Raw genomic sequence first — 16,519 nt, 5'->3', positions numbered from 1 at the left:
CAGGAAAATGTATGTGCTGTGTAGTGTGTACCCCTGAATAATTTACCTTATTCTCAGTATAAAGACGAGCTATTAGCTCCTGATTCTGTCCTTCCTTTTCTATGTCAAGCTTCAAGGCTTCTTTCATAACAGCTGCCATCTCGCAAACCTAATTTTAGTAAATACTATATTTTCCAAGATTTGGGAAGGGGAGTGGGGGCAACAATTCGATTTCTGTTCTATTAAAACTTATTCTCCAACATTTATTTACTTCTCTTAAAAATCATTTCCCCGATTTGGTAAAAACAGAGAGAAAAAAACTGTGACAGTTCGTTTGACAGCTTTGGATAAAGTAATCATTTTTCGACCCTGAAAAGTTCAAATAGATTTTTTTAAAATTTGTTTAATTAAATTTTTATGATAAGACCTTTTCAGTTTGGATTTGCAGAAACTGTGAGTTGTTTTCTGTTCCATATTCAACCATATCACCACTGTTTGTTAACCTATAAAATAAAAATACTAAAATTATGAAAATGTAACAAAAAAAATTAAATATACAAATCCTAAAGTATATTTATTTTAAATTGGGACATTAATAAAGGTTGTTAATGTTGTTAATATTTCGTAATTATTAATATTATAATATTGGTAATACTTAAAAAGGGGGTGAAGTTTTTTTCATTCAAATTATTCCTCAAAAAATTATCTTTGGACATAAACTAGATCATTTTTTCCCGAAACACGGGCATTGGTCCAATATGCATTTTTAAGATGGAAAGTTTTTGTGATTTAGTGTGGGATTAATACAAATGATAATACCGATGATGATAATAATAATAATAATACCCATGCCTAGTGATGTGAGCCCTGTATTTAGACATGATCAACTCCAGGGCGGATTGATGTTCCTCTAGAGCAGTTCTTAACTCCTGATATGTAATTTAATCAAAAATGGGAAGAAGTACGTTATCCATTCTTGTACAGAGTCAGAAATTAAATAGAGTATTGTTAAACAAAACTCTCGAGTCTCCTGTTTGGAATCTTCACATTTGTGTAGATTTACATTCAGAAATTTAAAAACTCAAAATGAAAACCAACCATAAAGAATAATATTTCTTAACAAAAATATTGAGAAATATACCAAATTGCCTCACCAATTCCGTGAAACCCGTGACCGAATTTAAAGAATTTGAGCGGCGGTTTAAATTTAAGCCGCGGCTTAAATATGGTTGGTTCCACTTAAAATTGTATCAAATGTTTAAAGATTTAAGCCGGCGCTTAATTTAAACCGGGTTTTGGCAGATTTAAACCGCGGCTCAAATTCTTTAAATTCCATCTCCGGTGTCCGATACTGGGTTTCATAACAAACCCCTGTCTTAAGTTTAGGGCTCAGGTTTGAAACAATGTATATATCAGCAAAGACTTATTCTAGAATGTAATTGTAATATATCAGGCGTTGGCGTTTGCACATTCACTGAAAACTAAACAGAAGGAGAAGGTAACATTTATGCAATTCAAATGGATCGACTTTGTGACTTCGTAGCTCTCTAGTTTTGATGAGTAGGAAAAAAGCAAAGTTATCTACATATACGAAATTAGAAACATGGTTGCTCTTCTCAATAGTTCTTCAACAAGAGGAGGTATGATTGAAAACATATAAACATATAAGATTTTAATGTTATGTGCAATTTACTTTTGTTTGAGTTGCAATATGTTGTTTACAACGTATGTAGTTCTTCTTTCAGTGGGACAAACACGATTTCCTTTCCCAATGCCTATTTTCGCGGTTAGATGTTTTGCAAATAACAAGAAAGTATATAGCGAGGGGGGAGGGTCAGCTTTGTTATTAACATGATGTTAATACAATGAATCCCAGATATATAAGTACATAGCAAGAGTTTTTTATAATGTCGTATTACATATTTAAGATCAAATGCCGCGGAAAAATGAGTGTAAAATTAATATTTCAATTGCATTCATATTTCAGGGCTATTAATTTACTTTAAATTCAAAATAATAAGAAGTTTATTTAGAATTATCAAAAAACTTATGACGGTGTATGTATTCATATATCTGGGATTCACTGTATATGCCTGTAACCATAAATTGTCTGAATAAAGCAGATATACGGTTTAAATATGATTGACTTCTATCTCAGACAATTCAAAATACTTGCAACTTAACTTTTTTCTTGCTCACTAGTCTACTTACCAGACTAGTGAGCAAATCCTTTTAAAATGTTACGGTTATACTAGACTCTAGTATAACCGTAACATTTTAATAGGATTTTTTATCACTGAACTAGAGAAAATAAATTTCTCTCTCATTCGCAATTGATTTCGCATTAAAACGTAGATTCATATTTTTCTGTAATTTTATTGTTATTGATTAATTTTCCTTATTTTCTTGTTGTAAACTTCTAATATGACGGTTTTCCTGCTGAATACCTACAAGTAAAAAAATATATAATAATATGAAGAAAATTTATAATAAATCCAAAAATAATTCTGTCAGAATAAAATAAAAAATATTTTTTATTTGCAGGAATTGTAGACGTAATTTTTAAAAGACCCTCTTGTTTTTTTCAAGTGGCGTCTGTTTTTCTGTGGTTCTGTAAAACTGTGATTAGCAGTTTTTTAACGGGGAAGTAGAACAAAACTTCTATAATACAAGACAGATTGTTTTTTTTTTTCTGTAGTTTTTGTGTGTGATGATTTTCTCACTCTACCTAGTACAAGATGAGCACGTGGACGGTTATGCGCGACCTCATTCAAGTTTTCTATATTCTCCTGGTACTCCCGCATCCCTTCAACCTCCTGCAGTACTTCAGAACTCCTGAATAATATTGAAGTAATAAACAGATACTCCCGCATCCCTTCAACCCCTGGAGTACTTCAATAACTCCTGAATAATATTGGAGTAATAAACAGATACTCCATCATCCCTTCAACCCCTGGAGTACTTCAATAACTCTTTAATCATATCGGAGTAATACTAACAGGTACTCCTCCATTCCCTTCAACCCTTGGAGTATTTTAGGAGCTCCTCAATAATATTGGAGTAATAAACAGATACTTCATCATCCATTCAACACCTGGAGTACTTCAGATGATCCGCACATTAATCATGATCCTTTATCTTGTATTAAGATGATCTGCACTCGGATCATGATCCTTTACCTTGTAATCAGATGATCCGCACTCTGATCATGATCCTTTACCTTGTAACAAGATTATCTGCACTCTGATCAGGATCCGTTACCTTTTAATAATATGATCCACACTCTGATCATGATCTTTAAAGTTTTAATAAGATGATCCGCACTCTGATAATATTCCTATACCTTGTAATTAGATGATCCGCACTCTGATCATGATACTATACCTAGTAAGAAGATGATCCGCACTCTGATCATGATACTGTACCTCGTAAGTAGATGATCCACACTCTAATCATGATCCTTTACCTTTTAAGAATATAATTCACACTCTTATTATGATCCTTTAACTTTTAATAAGATGATCTGCACTCTGATCATGATCCTTAACCTTGTAATAAGATGATCAGAACTCTTATCATAATCCTTTACCTTGTATTAAGATGATCCGCACTCTGATCATGATCCTTTACCTTTTAATAATATGATCCAAACTCTGATCATGATCCTTTACCTGTTAATAAGATGATCCGCACTTTGACTATGATCCTTTACATTTTAATAAGATGATCCGCACTCTGGTCATGATTTTTTACCTTGTAATAAGATGATCTGCACTCTGATCATGATCCTTTAGTCTGTTGGACAGACGCCTGAACAAACATGTTTTAAAAAGATGGGGGAGTAAGTTAAAGATATTGAAAAAGTATTGTTTATACACTTTTTATACCTTGCATCAGACAGCAGCTGTTGAACAGTTAACGACATCTTGACATAATCTTCTTTCGAACTTAGTTCATAATTTCTAAAAATACCAATATTTTAATCAAATTGCATAGTGTGTGTACCATGTGCAGAGTCTATATAAAAACCACTGGAATTAATTATTGTGACGTGAGAATTTATAATAAAAATTATGCCATTTTACTTCAGAATAATGAACCATTTCAAGTTTCAGCAGGAACATTTTACGTTTGCGAGCAAACTCATATTACTGTTATATTTCTGGAGGGGCACTATGGATAGAGATGAGTGCCGAGCGCCGCGGCCCTGACACCAAAATGGCGCCACAACATCATTTTAGGTTGAGGTATTTGAACGATTTTCTAGAGGAAACTATTTGGGGATCGTCAGTCTCGAATTTCAATCAAAGATTTAAAATAAAGGAGTGGGGGGTGGCAGAAACGTCTAACTTAAAAATTAAAGCTCAATAATTTCAACGCACAACGCACAATATTTCACAAGGATTAACAAGTCGATCTTTTAAAAAGTTTTGTTGCACTAATACTATGTGGAAAAGTTGTTTTATCAACCAGCTGGTCTCTAAAATGCCCCGCAAGATTTCATTTGATAATTTATTCCGTTAACATTTCAAGATTTTTTCAATTCATTTACCAATAAATAAAACAAAGAAAGAATATTTTCAATAAAAGTTTGCAAATTTCAACAAAAAATTAAGTTGAAATGTTAAAAATTTAAAAATTATCGGAAGCCCAGAAACTTGCGTGGTTGCCGCTACCTTTTATAATATTATTATTTTTATTAAGTGCTTACATGGCTAAACAGTAAACTCTTAATCTTTAATTTTATAGAAATAAACGTTTAGCAATCAATCTTAATCAGGCCCGTAGCTGGGAATTTCTAAAAGAGGGGGGCACATAAGTTCTAAATAGGATAGATAGATGAGCGAGCGCGCCGCAGACTAACAACATATTTTGGACCTAAAAACTCAATAAGGGTTAAAATTAATGAATAAATGTAGGCTAATAAACATGTTTTTTACTTGTTATACATTATAGTTTATTAAACGAAAGATATTTTGCCTGTTTTTCTTTTCCTTAACTGCTATTGAATAATTGAGAAGCTATTTGCATCAAAGCAAAATTAAACAACAAACTGTAGATTTAAGATATAGAAATTAAACTATAAATAAATGTAACACTGATAATTTTTAATCACGAATAGCCAATACTTTTTTTTAATACAGGGATAGTCAAACTATATATAAATTTGGGTTGTCTGTCTGTTTGTTTGTTTGTATCCAATAATCGTCAAAACGGCTGAACTTATCGGCCGGGCCCAAATTTTTTTGTGGGACATCACGTGACCGCAGGGAAGGTTTATGAATGATAAAAATTAAAGAAAATGTGTTTTAAAGGTTTTTAATCTGTAAAAAAATTTAAATTCTTAAAAATNTAGAAGATGGACGCGAAGCGCCCTAAAAGCCTAGTGATGTAAATTCCTTTAAAGATAAAAGAGCTCTAGCACTTAAATCTAGTTTCTCAAAACTTAAAAAATCTCAGCAAGCTTAAGGATGAGCACAAACAGATAAGCCTGGCCATATTTAGTATAAAATATAAATTGGTCTCCATGTTATTTTATTCTGTACTATTGTTCATTAGAATCATTAATCTATTGAAAGAAGGGATAATATTATTCTTCTCAAATACAAACAATTTAACATGATGTATATCATTTCAAAAGACATATCAGGAATAAAAATTCTCAAATCATTTATTTCAGAAGTCACTCAACTTTTCTTTAATTTGATGAAAAAATAAATTGCTCACAATATTGGAGACAAAAATTAGATTTTAGATTTTCGTTACCTTTTCATTTTTTCATTTTCTTCTTTATTGTCTCCGAAAATGTGCCAGCCCTTCGGGGGTAAAAGGGGGGCACATACCCCTGTCCCCCCTAGCTACAGGCCTGCATTCTTTTAGTTTTAGTTTATTAGTTTATATTATGTTGATAGTCAAATTTAAGGACCTGACCCCCAGCCCCTCATTCTAATAGCATTTTTTCAATTACAGAGTAATCTTTTTTGGGGATAAACGTGACAACTGCTTCTTGTTAATTCCAACTTTAAAGAATGTAATATTGATTAATGGGGTCTGTCCTGAGAACGTTTTTTGGACCCCTGGCACTCTAAACCCACTTCTTATCAATTTTATACATGACCTCGATTATTTACTTTTTATAACAAAGTTAAAAATACAAAATAAATTTTGTATTTTTTAGGGTAAGGCAAGGTTAAGACAATTTGTGGGCTGAGTACTGCGGCAAGGACAGAAAAGGGGGGCCGGGCGTAAACAGACATACTAAAAATGAATATCCAAAGAGGGGTGAGGATGATATACGCCCCTGGGGGGGGGGGTCCTCAAGCGTACATTTGGAAATTACCCATTGTTGTGCGGTGCTTCTTATTCAATGGCGTGGAAAGTAATAAATTCAAAAGTAAACGCACTAATGACATAAAGTTTACTTTTTGGATTGTGAAATATTTTAATTTTCTTTACACCACCTGTCAGTAGAACCTTTGTTATTGTTAACCCTCCAATTTACACTTTGTTAAACATTTATTGAAATTGTCAATTTGGACTTTTACTTAATTAGAAAACAATATTTTACTAATATCATATTTCAGATCAAATTACATATATAGAGAGTAGCCAATACAGTAAACAGACATGAACCATTTTATATTCCTTCCCCTGGTTTATTTCATGGGAACAGCTAACTGTGATATTACTGATGATCTTCTCGCTGACAGTGTAGAGTGTAGACAAGATTTTCTAGCGATCAAAGATCATTGCAAGTTCAGCGATCATTTAAAGGTATGTTGTACTGAAAGAGATTTTATTTTCATAAAATATATGTTATAATGAAAAGATTTATTTTAATAATAATTATTTAAAACACAATTGTTCTGGTTCGCAGAGCTGAAAATTATTTGGAAAGAAATGCTCTCTTATTTGAGAACCTTCAGGACATCTAACAATACTTTCATTAGAAATATGCGTTTAAAGGTTCTTTATGTTTCTTCTGTTAATAATAAAAGGCAGATTTAATGTTTATTCGTGTAAATAATTTTGAAGATGTTTAACAGATGATTGTATGTAAATTTAAATGTAAGTAAAAATTTTTGTTTGTTAAATTGGACTGTCGTTGTAATTGTTGCAAGTCCGATTCACAACGATACCCTTTATGACTTCATGTCGTCATCAATAATGTGGAAGCTATCGTCGGTTTCTAAATTGAAAAAGCGCTTAATTTTAATAATGTCCTCCATTGTTTCTGTATCATAAATTCGCAAGTCAATTTTATAGAGAATCCAGCGAGTTTTTAGAGTAAAAAACGTGGATATTTCAATCTTTTTTGAATATGCACAGCTTGTTTGGATATAACGTCGTTAATCGAACAGGGAACTTTAGTATTGAAGAATCGCATGTAATTACAACTACAGTCCCTTTAGAACTGAGTTTGTATCTCTGCACCAGGGAGTAAGGAATAGAAGGGAGAACCAACTGACGCACTTCGCCCTACCATATGATTATACATGCTTTGCAGACGGTACTCCATTTGAATAAGAAATACGTGTCTGATGTACAATAACCGCTCATAAAATAATTTATTCATAATATTTCTTATACAAATGGAGTACCGTCTGCAAAGCATGTATAATCATATGGTAGGGCGAACCGTGTCAGTTATATCTCCCTTCTTTTCCTTACTCCCTGCTATGCACTTAGGGGAACGAAGGGAACAACTGGTTAGTCCTGGAGTGTCTGCAGAACCCCCCGGGTCAAACTAAACTCTCAGAACAATGTGATCATTATCTTTGGAGATTCAAACTTCAAATCACACAGGAAAATCAGATTTAACTTGTTTAAAACTACTCATTTATCATTTATAAATTTTCATATTTCTTTTCTCAAATTTTGAAAAGGTATTTTTGTAAAACCTTGGGAATGATTTTAGCCTGTAGCCTGTAGCCTGTAGCCTGTAGCCTGTGTTGTAGCCTGTAGCCTGTAGCCTGTAGCTTAGTTCTGTTTTGAGATGGTTGACAATGTAGCGAAAGTTTAGTTGCCAGGCAAAGTTGGGAACTTCCAAGATGGTTTAAAATTATTCAAGTAATTAGAAGTTACATTTAAACCATTGACAGATCACTTTTTACAAGATTTGTAAACGTTACATCCTTATTTAATAAAAAAAATTTTAAAAAAAGTATTGCTGTCATTAATTACAATCTAATAAGGCCTTGTTTTATTCTTCATTTCGTAAAGTTACATCAAGCTTGAGAAGTGAGATCAGGACTTCATGTTATTATTATTCTTTTAGTTAAAAAGCTAGAGAAGTGAGATCAGGATGTCATGTTATTATTATTCTTTTAGTTGAAAGTATTATTATTATTTGTATTAGTAGTATTATTTATATTATCATCAAAATCAATTATTCGATCTGATTTGTTGCTTAGGGAGGATTTATAGAACATGCAGAGAAAACGTGTAAAGAGGAGATAAATCAATTAAGGAACTCACTGAATCAATCAAGAAAATTTATATCGATTTAGGTTTTCTTGGAATGACATATTTACAGATAATAAAAAACTTCTTGTTTGATTGATTGATTGATTATATGAATAAATGATTGATTGATTGGTTATATGATTAATTGATTGATTGACTAATAGATGTATGATTGTGTGGTGCAAGATTGGTTTATGTATGATTGGTTGATTGACTCACCTATAGACTATGTGAACAAGACCGGAACTCTGCTCCTGGACACTTCCTGTCTTGTCTGGTCGAGAACAAACATAATACAAAGAATATCGGTAAACAGTTTTCTCATTCTTAATGGGACCGTTAACGTAATTTCAAGTGACCCTCAAATTATAGGAGTTTTGTTGTAATTTCAAATAGTCCCATCAATTGAGAACAGTACCTTTTAAACCGTCGCGGCATGACGATCTTTAAAAAAAAAAAACATCGGTAAAATACCAGTAGAAAGAGCTATTTTTGAAGATCCAATGACTATTTACATTGAAAAAAATATTTATTGTTTTAGAACATTAACCTGTAACAGATTGAATATCAACTAATATTAAAACCTTTCTTTTTGTTTAGGTTGCAGGAAGTTTCTTGAAAGGGTTGAAACCTTAATTTTCGGAGATTTCAGGCTTGTTTCAAACTTCATGAACGCTTGTCAGGTATTAAGTTAAAGAAGGTGGAAAAAGTTTCTCTGAGCTGGGAACTTTTGAATGGTGGATATCGGGATTAATGCTTGATCCACTCTTTTTCTTAATCTCCAGATTAAATATTGCTTGTTCTCCTCATGAATTTAATCTACAGAGCTGAAAACTTTAGAATGGTGGATATCGGGATTAATGCTTGATCCTCTCTTTTTGATAATCTCAAGATTAACATAATCTTTCAAGATTATCTTAAAATTGTATGAAAAACGATAAAATTCAAATTAATATTTAATCATCTGAGAAACTGTAGCAGCCAATCAGAGAAAAGCGGGCAACCAATGAGAGAACAGAAATATTCTCATTGGAGAAAACAATTAACGGATATCCAAGGAGAGAGAAAAAGAGTGGATTATGGACAAAAATGAAAACTTTCCACAGTAGATATTCGGATCAAGAAGTCTGGATTAAAGTTTATCCATTCTAAAGTTCCCAGCTCTGATTAATTAACAGATCGGGATTAAGGATATCACATTCTAAAGTTTTCAGCTCAGGAATATTTTTAAAGATGATTTTTTTTCTTGATAAGTTTTGTATTTATTATTGAAGTTCAAGGTAACTTGTCTTTACAAAACTCAAGTTGATGAAGTTTTCTAATTATTTGGATTTAAAAACTAATTTTAAGCATGGTAAATGTATAATTCTGAACCTAAGTCTTGTTTTAATATACGTGTTATAAAGTAGGACGGACATGTCCGCTTCACAGTTGTATCCTTTAAACCGCTATATGATCAAAATTGTGAAAAATATCGTCATTTTCCCAGCATGAAAACTGTTTGATTCTGAACACTTCCTTTCTTGTTTCTGTAAAAGAAATCCGCAAATCAGACACAGCTTTCAAGGATACTGTTGTGAATCGGACATTCCAGTATAAAATATGTCTTCAATCCCTTTGAATTAGTTATAAAAAAACGATAAACTAATGTAAACTATTGTTTGGTAATTTTTCTAGAATTCACCTATTGTCTTCACAAAATGATTATGTTTTAAGTAAGCATATAATCATTCACATTTTGATTTTGTTTGAAATTATTTGATCATGTAAGAATTCTTCCATCTTCATTGTTTATAAAAATTTACTTGATATAAAGGATGTTTTCCTAATGTTTTAGAACTTGTGATAACATCATGAACAAGCATTAGCGAGTGTCCAGAGAGAAAATACAAATTTATATAAAAAATAACTAGTTTGGGAACCCAGCTTTGCCTGTGTTTTTTCCGATAAAGGTCGACCCACCCATCTCAAAACCAAGCTAAGAACATTCCCATGGTTCTCCCGAGTTCCCCAATCAAACTTTGAGGCAAATCGGTCAAGGGGTTCCTGAGTTATGATAAGCATACAAACAAACAGAGATTATTACTTTATATACATAGATTTGTCTAATGTCCAATTATGGTTGTAAATACAACGCACACCTTCATTATGAATTTAATACTTTTAATTTATAAAAATGTTTTTTAATTGTCATAATGTTTAAGGCTGATGTGGATAAACTGAATTGTGGGCGAACTGGTAAATCAGAAAATGATCCTCATTCTCAGGTTTCTGGGACCGGATTTTATGAATTTGAGCTAGGTCGCTAAACTACCTACCGCCTTGGATCAATAGGACATAGACAAATCCTGAATCACCGATTTAAATACGTTGTTAAACTGTCCCTAGATCCAGTTCAAATTCATTAAATCCGGTTCCTAGTTTAGATTTTAGCTTATTTTTGGTTATTGCAGATTTGCTACAGACAAATCGCTCAAAGTAAAATCACAAATATTGACTGAAAATAACTCGGTTTAGAGATACACTTCGAACAAAGTAATATACCATTAAATATTTTTGTTGTTGAGTTTTAATCGGAAATAGTTTTTTTAACTTTACTTCTTTCAATTGTATATTTTGGAATGGTCATGTCGGTTTTAATAGCATATATGGCCAGACGCTTTATTACACTTTAATATTTCTTCAAACTCTAATTCTCTGATACTTATTCTTTAAGCATTGGATCCCATTTCCGTCGGCCAATTTCAATTTATGTGAAAAATACAATAGTGAATTCCTTTAAAAAAGGCTGTTATTTTTTAATTAAAGAACTTTTCAGTCTTCAAGCGAAAAAAATTGTATGTCGTCTTAGGAAAAGATAAATCAACATCTTTGAAAAAATTTAAATTGCGAATATTCCCTTTAAAAATATTGTTTTATGTTGTTAGGGTCGAACTATCGCCTGCCTCGAGGAGAAGGTTACCGAGGTTGGAGATGAATGTAAACAACAGATTCTACAGATTGCTGAGATGCAGGTCAGTATTTTAAGGCCCCCCAGGGTTCCTTTAAAAAATCTTCGATGTAATGATTAGTTGAAGAAAAAACCGATTGATTGGTTGAGAAAAATATTGACTGATTATTTGAAACAAACGATTGATTATTGATAAGTTGGGGGGGAAAACCGATTGATTAGTGGAAAAAAAACGATTGATTAGTTGAAGAATAAAAACGATTGATTGGTGGAAGAATAAAAACGATTAATTAGTTGAAAATAAATCGATTAATAAGTTGGAGAAAAAATTTGATTAGTTGAAACAATTGATTGATAAGTAGAAAAAAAGGTTGATTAGCTGAAAAAAACGATTCATTAGTTTAAGAATAAAAACGATTGATTAGTTGAAGAACAAAAACGATGGATCAGTTGAAAAAAAAAATCGATTAATTAGTTGGAGAAAAAAATTTGCCTGCCTCGAGGAGAAGGTTACCGAGGTTGGAGATGAATGTAAACAACAGATTCTACAGATTGCTGAGATGCAGGTCAGTATTTTAAGGCCCCCAGGGTCCCATTAAAAAAATCTTCGATGTAATGATTAGTTGAAGAAAAACCCGATTCATTGGTTGAAAAAAAATCTATTGATTATTTGGAACAAACGATTGATTATTGAAAAAACATGATTAATAAGTTTGGGGAACCGATTGATTAGTTGAAAAAAACGATTGTTTAGTTGAAAAAAACGATTGATTAGTTGGGAAAAAAACGATTGATTATTGAAAAAGAAAGAACGATTGATAAATAGAAAAAAAAAACAATTTATTAGCTGAAAAAAAACGATTCATTAGTTTAAGAATAAAAACTATTGATTAGTTGAAGAATAAAAACGATTGATCAGTTGAAAATAAATCGATTAATAGTTGGAGACAAAATTTGATTAGTTGAAAAAAATTGATTGATAAGTTGTAAAAAAACGATTGCATAGTTGAAAAAAAACAATTGTTTAGTTGAAAAAAAATGATTAATCAGTTTTTGAAAAAACGATTGATTAGTTGAAAAAAAATCGATTAATTAGTTGGAGAAAAAAATTGATTAGTCGAGAGAAAAAATCGATTGATTAGTTGTGGAAAAAACGATTGATTATTTGAAAAAAAACGATTGGAGGAAAATCGCTGAGGGTATTCTTGTCCCTTTATCTCTCACCAATCAATACTTTCCTTGTTTAATTCGCGCCTTAGGTTGTTGGTTCTAATTAGATGTGCAACATATTTTAAAAGAATTATTAGAAAAAAACATTTTCTTCTTATGAGTGGAGTATCCTCCCTTAGAATTCAATTAACAGTCAATACTCTTCGATATCTCGTGAAGTGCAGAACAGCCAATCAGATGCCAAGGAATGTTGCGTTCAACCAATGAGAGAACAGATTGTAGGGTTATCCAAAATCTAAAGATCAAGCAGATCCTCCGTAAATTTGAAAAGTGCCTAGTGTGGGGTTCAAGTGCTGGGAATTATGGGCATAATGCATCCAACACAAAAGCTCTCGTTACTCCTGAGATGGAATTTAATGAATTTGAGCCGCGGTTTAAATCAGCCAAAACCCGGTTTAAATTAAGCGCCGGCTTAAATCTTGAAACATTTGATACAATTTTAAGTGGAACCAACCATATTTAAACCGCGGCTTAAATTTAAACCGCCGCTCAAATTCTTTAAATTCGGCCACTGTAGTATTTACATCATTGTCGAGACCAAATTGGCGTGAAAAACATTTCTAGATTGTAGACAGGAACAATGAATTGAGCTTTCCTTACCATAATTTAAAAAAAAGTTGCAATTATAAAAATTAGACCTTAATGGTGATCTAGATTGATTTTTTAATGATGACGTAGCAATGATAAATGGTAAAAATATTAAAGCAACTTATTGTAATTTTTCCCACAGATTTGTAAACTGAAAAAAAACCTTAAAGTTTTTTAGGATCACTCCTTAAACTTTGTTTTAGGCTGAAAGTGTAACTTTAGACAGAGCCCTGGTGATGGCCTGTAAAGAAGATATGTCAAGGTACTTTTTTTAATTTTCAAATAACATTTGTATCCAAGTGCGGTTTTGGAATTTTCTCCAAACTTGATGGAAATGAAAGCTGAAATTTGTTTCATATGTTTTATCATGATTACCTATCCAATTATGAATTTTTTTTTCAGCTGGCTGCCTTTATATCTCCTTGTTTATCTATCTATCTATCCTCATGTCTTTTTATATATCCTGTTTTTATCTATCTTTTCCTCGATTGTCTTTCTATCTATTCCATTGTTTATCTGTCTATCTTCTTGTCTATCTATATGTCTATTGTCTATACTGTATGTGTAATGGACCTCAAACATGAAATAATATTAACAAATCCTACACACAAATTTATTGTCTTTTTTTCTTATTTATCTCTATTTTTATAATTTTATTTTATTTTATTCCAAGTATGTATCTATCTAATCTATTGATCAGTTTTTGTGTCTGTGTCTATATATCCATCTATCCATCTGTCCATCTATACATCTATACATCTATGAATCAATACATTTATCCATCTGTCTATCCACCTATCTATCTATCCATCCATCTTTTCATTATCTATCAATCTATCTATCTTTAGGTTCTGCAGCAGCCTACTGGAGGTGCCTAGTTCGGACCAGATCTACGACTGCTTGATGGTGAACAAGATGAACGACGAGATGTCTACAGAGTGCAGGAAGGAGGTTTCAAGACGACAGAAGCTTGTCAACGTCGACTACAAGTAAACAATTTAGCAATTCAGAAATTAGTGCCTCCAGTTGAACAAATTAAATTCGTGATTTAAAGAAACAACGTATTTATAAGCCTCTTTGTATTTATTTACAAAAAATTGTCAAGGTTTTAAGAGTATCTTTAAACCCCATTTTCCATGGTAAAAAACCGTACATCTGCACAAGAGTCGCTTGTATAATGTAAACAAGATTTATCATTAGAATTTTTTTTTTTTAGAGTCTCCAACACACTGATAAAAGCTTGCAAAGTAGATATCAAGGAAAACAGATGCAGGTGAGAGTTTTGTAAAATCCAGGTTTTGAATAGTATCCGAAAGAAAATAATTAAAGGGCTCCAAAGCACAGAGGCGCTCCTTGGAAATTGTATTTGAGGGGGGGGGGCAATTCGCAAAGTTACCTATTTAAAAAAATTTTCGAAATTTTACACTTTGTGAAAGATCATATTACTTTTCCTTTATCACTTGGTTTCTTGAATACTGTTTTACAATTTTAAACCAGGATTTAATAGTAAAAACTCGGTTTATGTTTTTACATTTATACGGTAAGAAAAGAAACGATCACAATCATAAGAAATCTAAACATGTATGAATTGAGTTCAGAGCGTTTTGTGTTCTGAATCTTTGAATCAAGCATTGATCTCCATCTTGTGTAGACCTACGGAGTACGGATATCTCATGGAGGTCATACTCCGAAGGAATAACTAAATGCAGGGGTCAAGTTTTTGCCACAAGCTCAAATTTGCTAATCCCTATATCTTAGCAACATGATGTGGTAAACCCTGGATTGTTCAAACTTAGACTATTTTATCTAACAGAATTCGTAGTTGGAAATATTAAAGCTCTACGACATCGACTCAATTCCATTGGATATCGAGTTCCAGGGTTGATTGAGGTATTACACACAAAAATGCTGACTCTCGTTAAAGTTTCCAATTTTCCATATATATATTGAGGGTAGAATCAGGACGCTGATTGATATATAATAGTAAAATGTTTAGGAAAGATTTGGACAAGAATATGAATGTTGGATTGAACCAAATCCTTGTTTGTCTCGAGGATGCAAGGTTACAGGGTTCAACCATTTCAGGTGAAAAAATGCGTCTATTTTTAAGAATGTCGTCCTTCCTTACTTTTGGGGGAGTTTCAGAATCTCTTTACTTGATCCTTAGACACAAGAAATTAAAAATTTTAAGAAAAGAAAATATTTGGTTGAGGATTAACGTTATCTTGTTGGCGTATTTCTTCCTTGTCAAGGAAGACGATGTTTGATTTTGCATTATTAAGGTTCATGCTCCCGTGAGATGTCGGAGTATAGACGAGCGCTGATGGAGGACTTCTCTGTTAGTCCCGAGCTGGTTAAGGATTGCTTCTACGATGTTAGGTAGGTCGTCTTTTCATTCAAATTTCATTGCATAATTGATGATTGCTTTGCTGTAACTTAAACATTTCGAGATCCTAGGTCAGGATTTCATAAAAGGAGTACTTAAAGGACTGTTATTGTAATTCCAAGTGAATCTCCATTTAAAGAGGGCCGTACCCGATTCACAACAGTACCTTGTAAACCTTTAAGATTGATCCATAATTCGTAAAATATCGTCGTTGAAAAGAGTAAAATTTTAAAAACAAAAATATGAATAGCTCGTACACTCTTTCTTATTATTATTTCTGATTATTCAAATTATTTGTTTAATGGTATATTTATCCGGAATCTAAGCAAAGTTATTTAAAAGAATGGCGTAAAAGAGATTTGATTGATTGATTGATTGAGAATTATTTTTAGTCAGTACTGTCCTAACGCGGGAAAGAGCGGGAAAACTATTCATTGTCTCATGCAGGAAACCATACACTGTCAATGTATAGAAATTTTCCCCCATTTTTTTTTTTTATTATTAGTTTCATTTTTTTCTAAAAAAAAGGATGAAATAAATTTGAGTTTTGTTTTTTAATCTTTGTGACAGAAACAATCTCAAGAACTGACGAGGGTCAACCCAGACCGAAATATATTTTTAATAAATGTGGAACTAACATCTACTTCTTTTACTCTACAGAGTTTTGGTCCATCACCATTCACCATCACCTAATTTGAAATAAATTTGACTTTTAAGTCGAAGTGTATGCTTGTAATTAGCTGTCTATGGACAAAGACCCAGATAAACTTCTTTCGCCAAAATGTGACAAAACTTTGATGGAATTCTTGCGAGATACTGAGGTATGTTTGTACTGCACGGTACCCCATTGTTACTTTACTGTACTGTGTAAAACTTACTGTGCTATACTGTACTGTACTATATAATACTGTACTGTACTG

At 32.2% G+C, this 16,519-nt stretch overlaps 2 protein-coding genes across 3 annotated transcripts in view; one reads left to right on the top strand and one right to left on the bottom strand.

Moving 5' to 3' along the window:
• LOC111716961 (uncharacterized) overlaps positions 1-3,964 on the bottom strand; it is a 6,080-nt gene extending 2,116 nt beyond the window's left edge. The window contains exons 1-7 of one of the 2 annotated variants that reach the window (XM_023492475.1): positions 3,867-3,964; positions 3,733-3,789; positions 2,708-2,814; positions 2,377-2,426; positions 826-908; positions 407-482; positions 47-148 (exon numbers count right to left, since the gene is read on the bottom strand). In XM_023492475.1, coding sequence (XP_023348243.1) covers positions 47-148; positions 407-482; positions 826-908; positions 2,377-2,426; positions 2,708-2,814; positions 3,733-3,789; positions 3,867-3,904 — 513 coding nt within the window. In that variant the 5' untranslated portion in view covers positions 3,905-3,964. The remainder of the gene's footprint in view (positions 1-46; positions 149-406; positions 483-825; positions 909-2,376; positions 2,427-2,707; positions 2,815-3,732; positions 3,790-3,866) is intronic. The other variant, XM_023492476.1, reaches the window with a different exon arrangement.
• Positions 3,965-6,538: 2,574 nt separating this feature from the next.
• Positions 6,539-16,448, top strand: LOC111716960 (Golgi apparatus protein 1; the record flags this gene model as incomplete). Its single annotated transcript, XM_023492474.1, has 14 exons — positions 6,539-6,753; positions 7,669-7,785; positions 8,394-8,449; positions 8,671-8,753; positions 9,046-9,128; positions 10,650-10,712; positions 11,373-11,459; positions 13,417-13,475; positions 14,062-14,202; positions 14,430-14,486; positions 15,210-15,298; positions 15,496-15,592; positions 15,992-16,046; positions 16,340-16,448. Coding segments are annotated over exons 1-14 (1,243 nt in total), but the record flags the coding sequence as incomplete, so codon positions are not given.
• Positions 16,449-16,519: the final 71 nt, after the last annotated feature.

This window comes from Eurytemora carolleeae, unplaced genomic scaffold, assembly GCF_000591075.1.
Source record: "Eurytemora carolleeae unplaced genomic scaffold, Eaff_2.0 scaffold2296, whole genome shotgun sequence".
Lineage (NCBI taxonomy): Eukaryota > Metazoa > Arthropoda > Copepoda > Calanoida > Temoridae > Eurytemora > Eurytemora carolleeae.
Note: the sequence above shows the minus strand (reverse complement) of the source record. Positions and strands in the feature narration are given on the sequence as shown.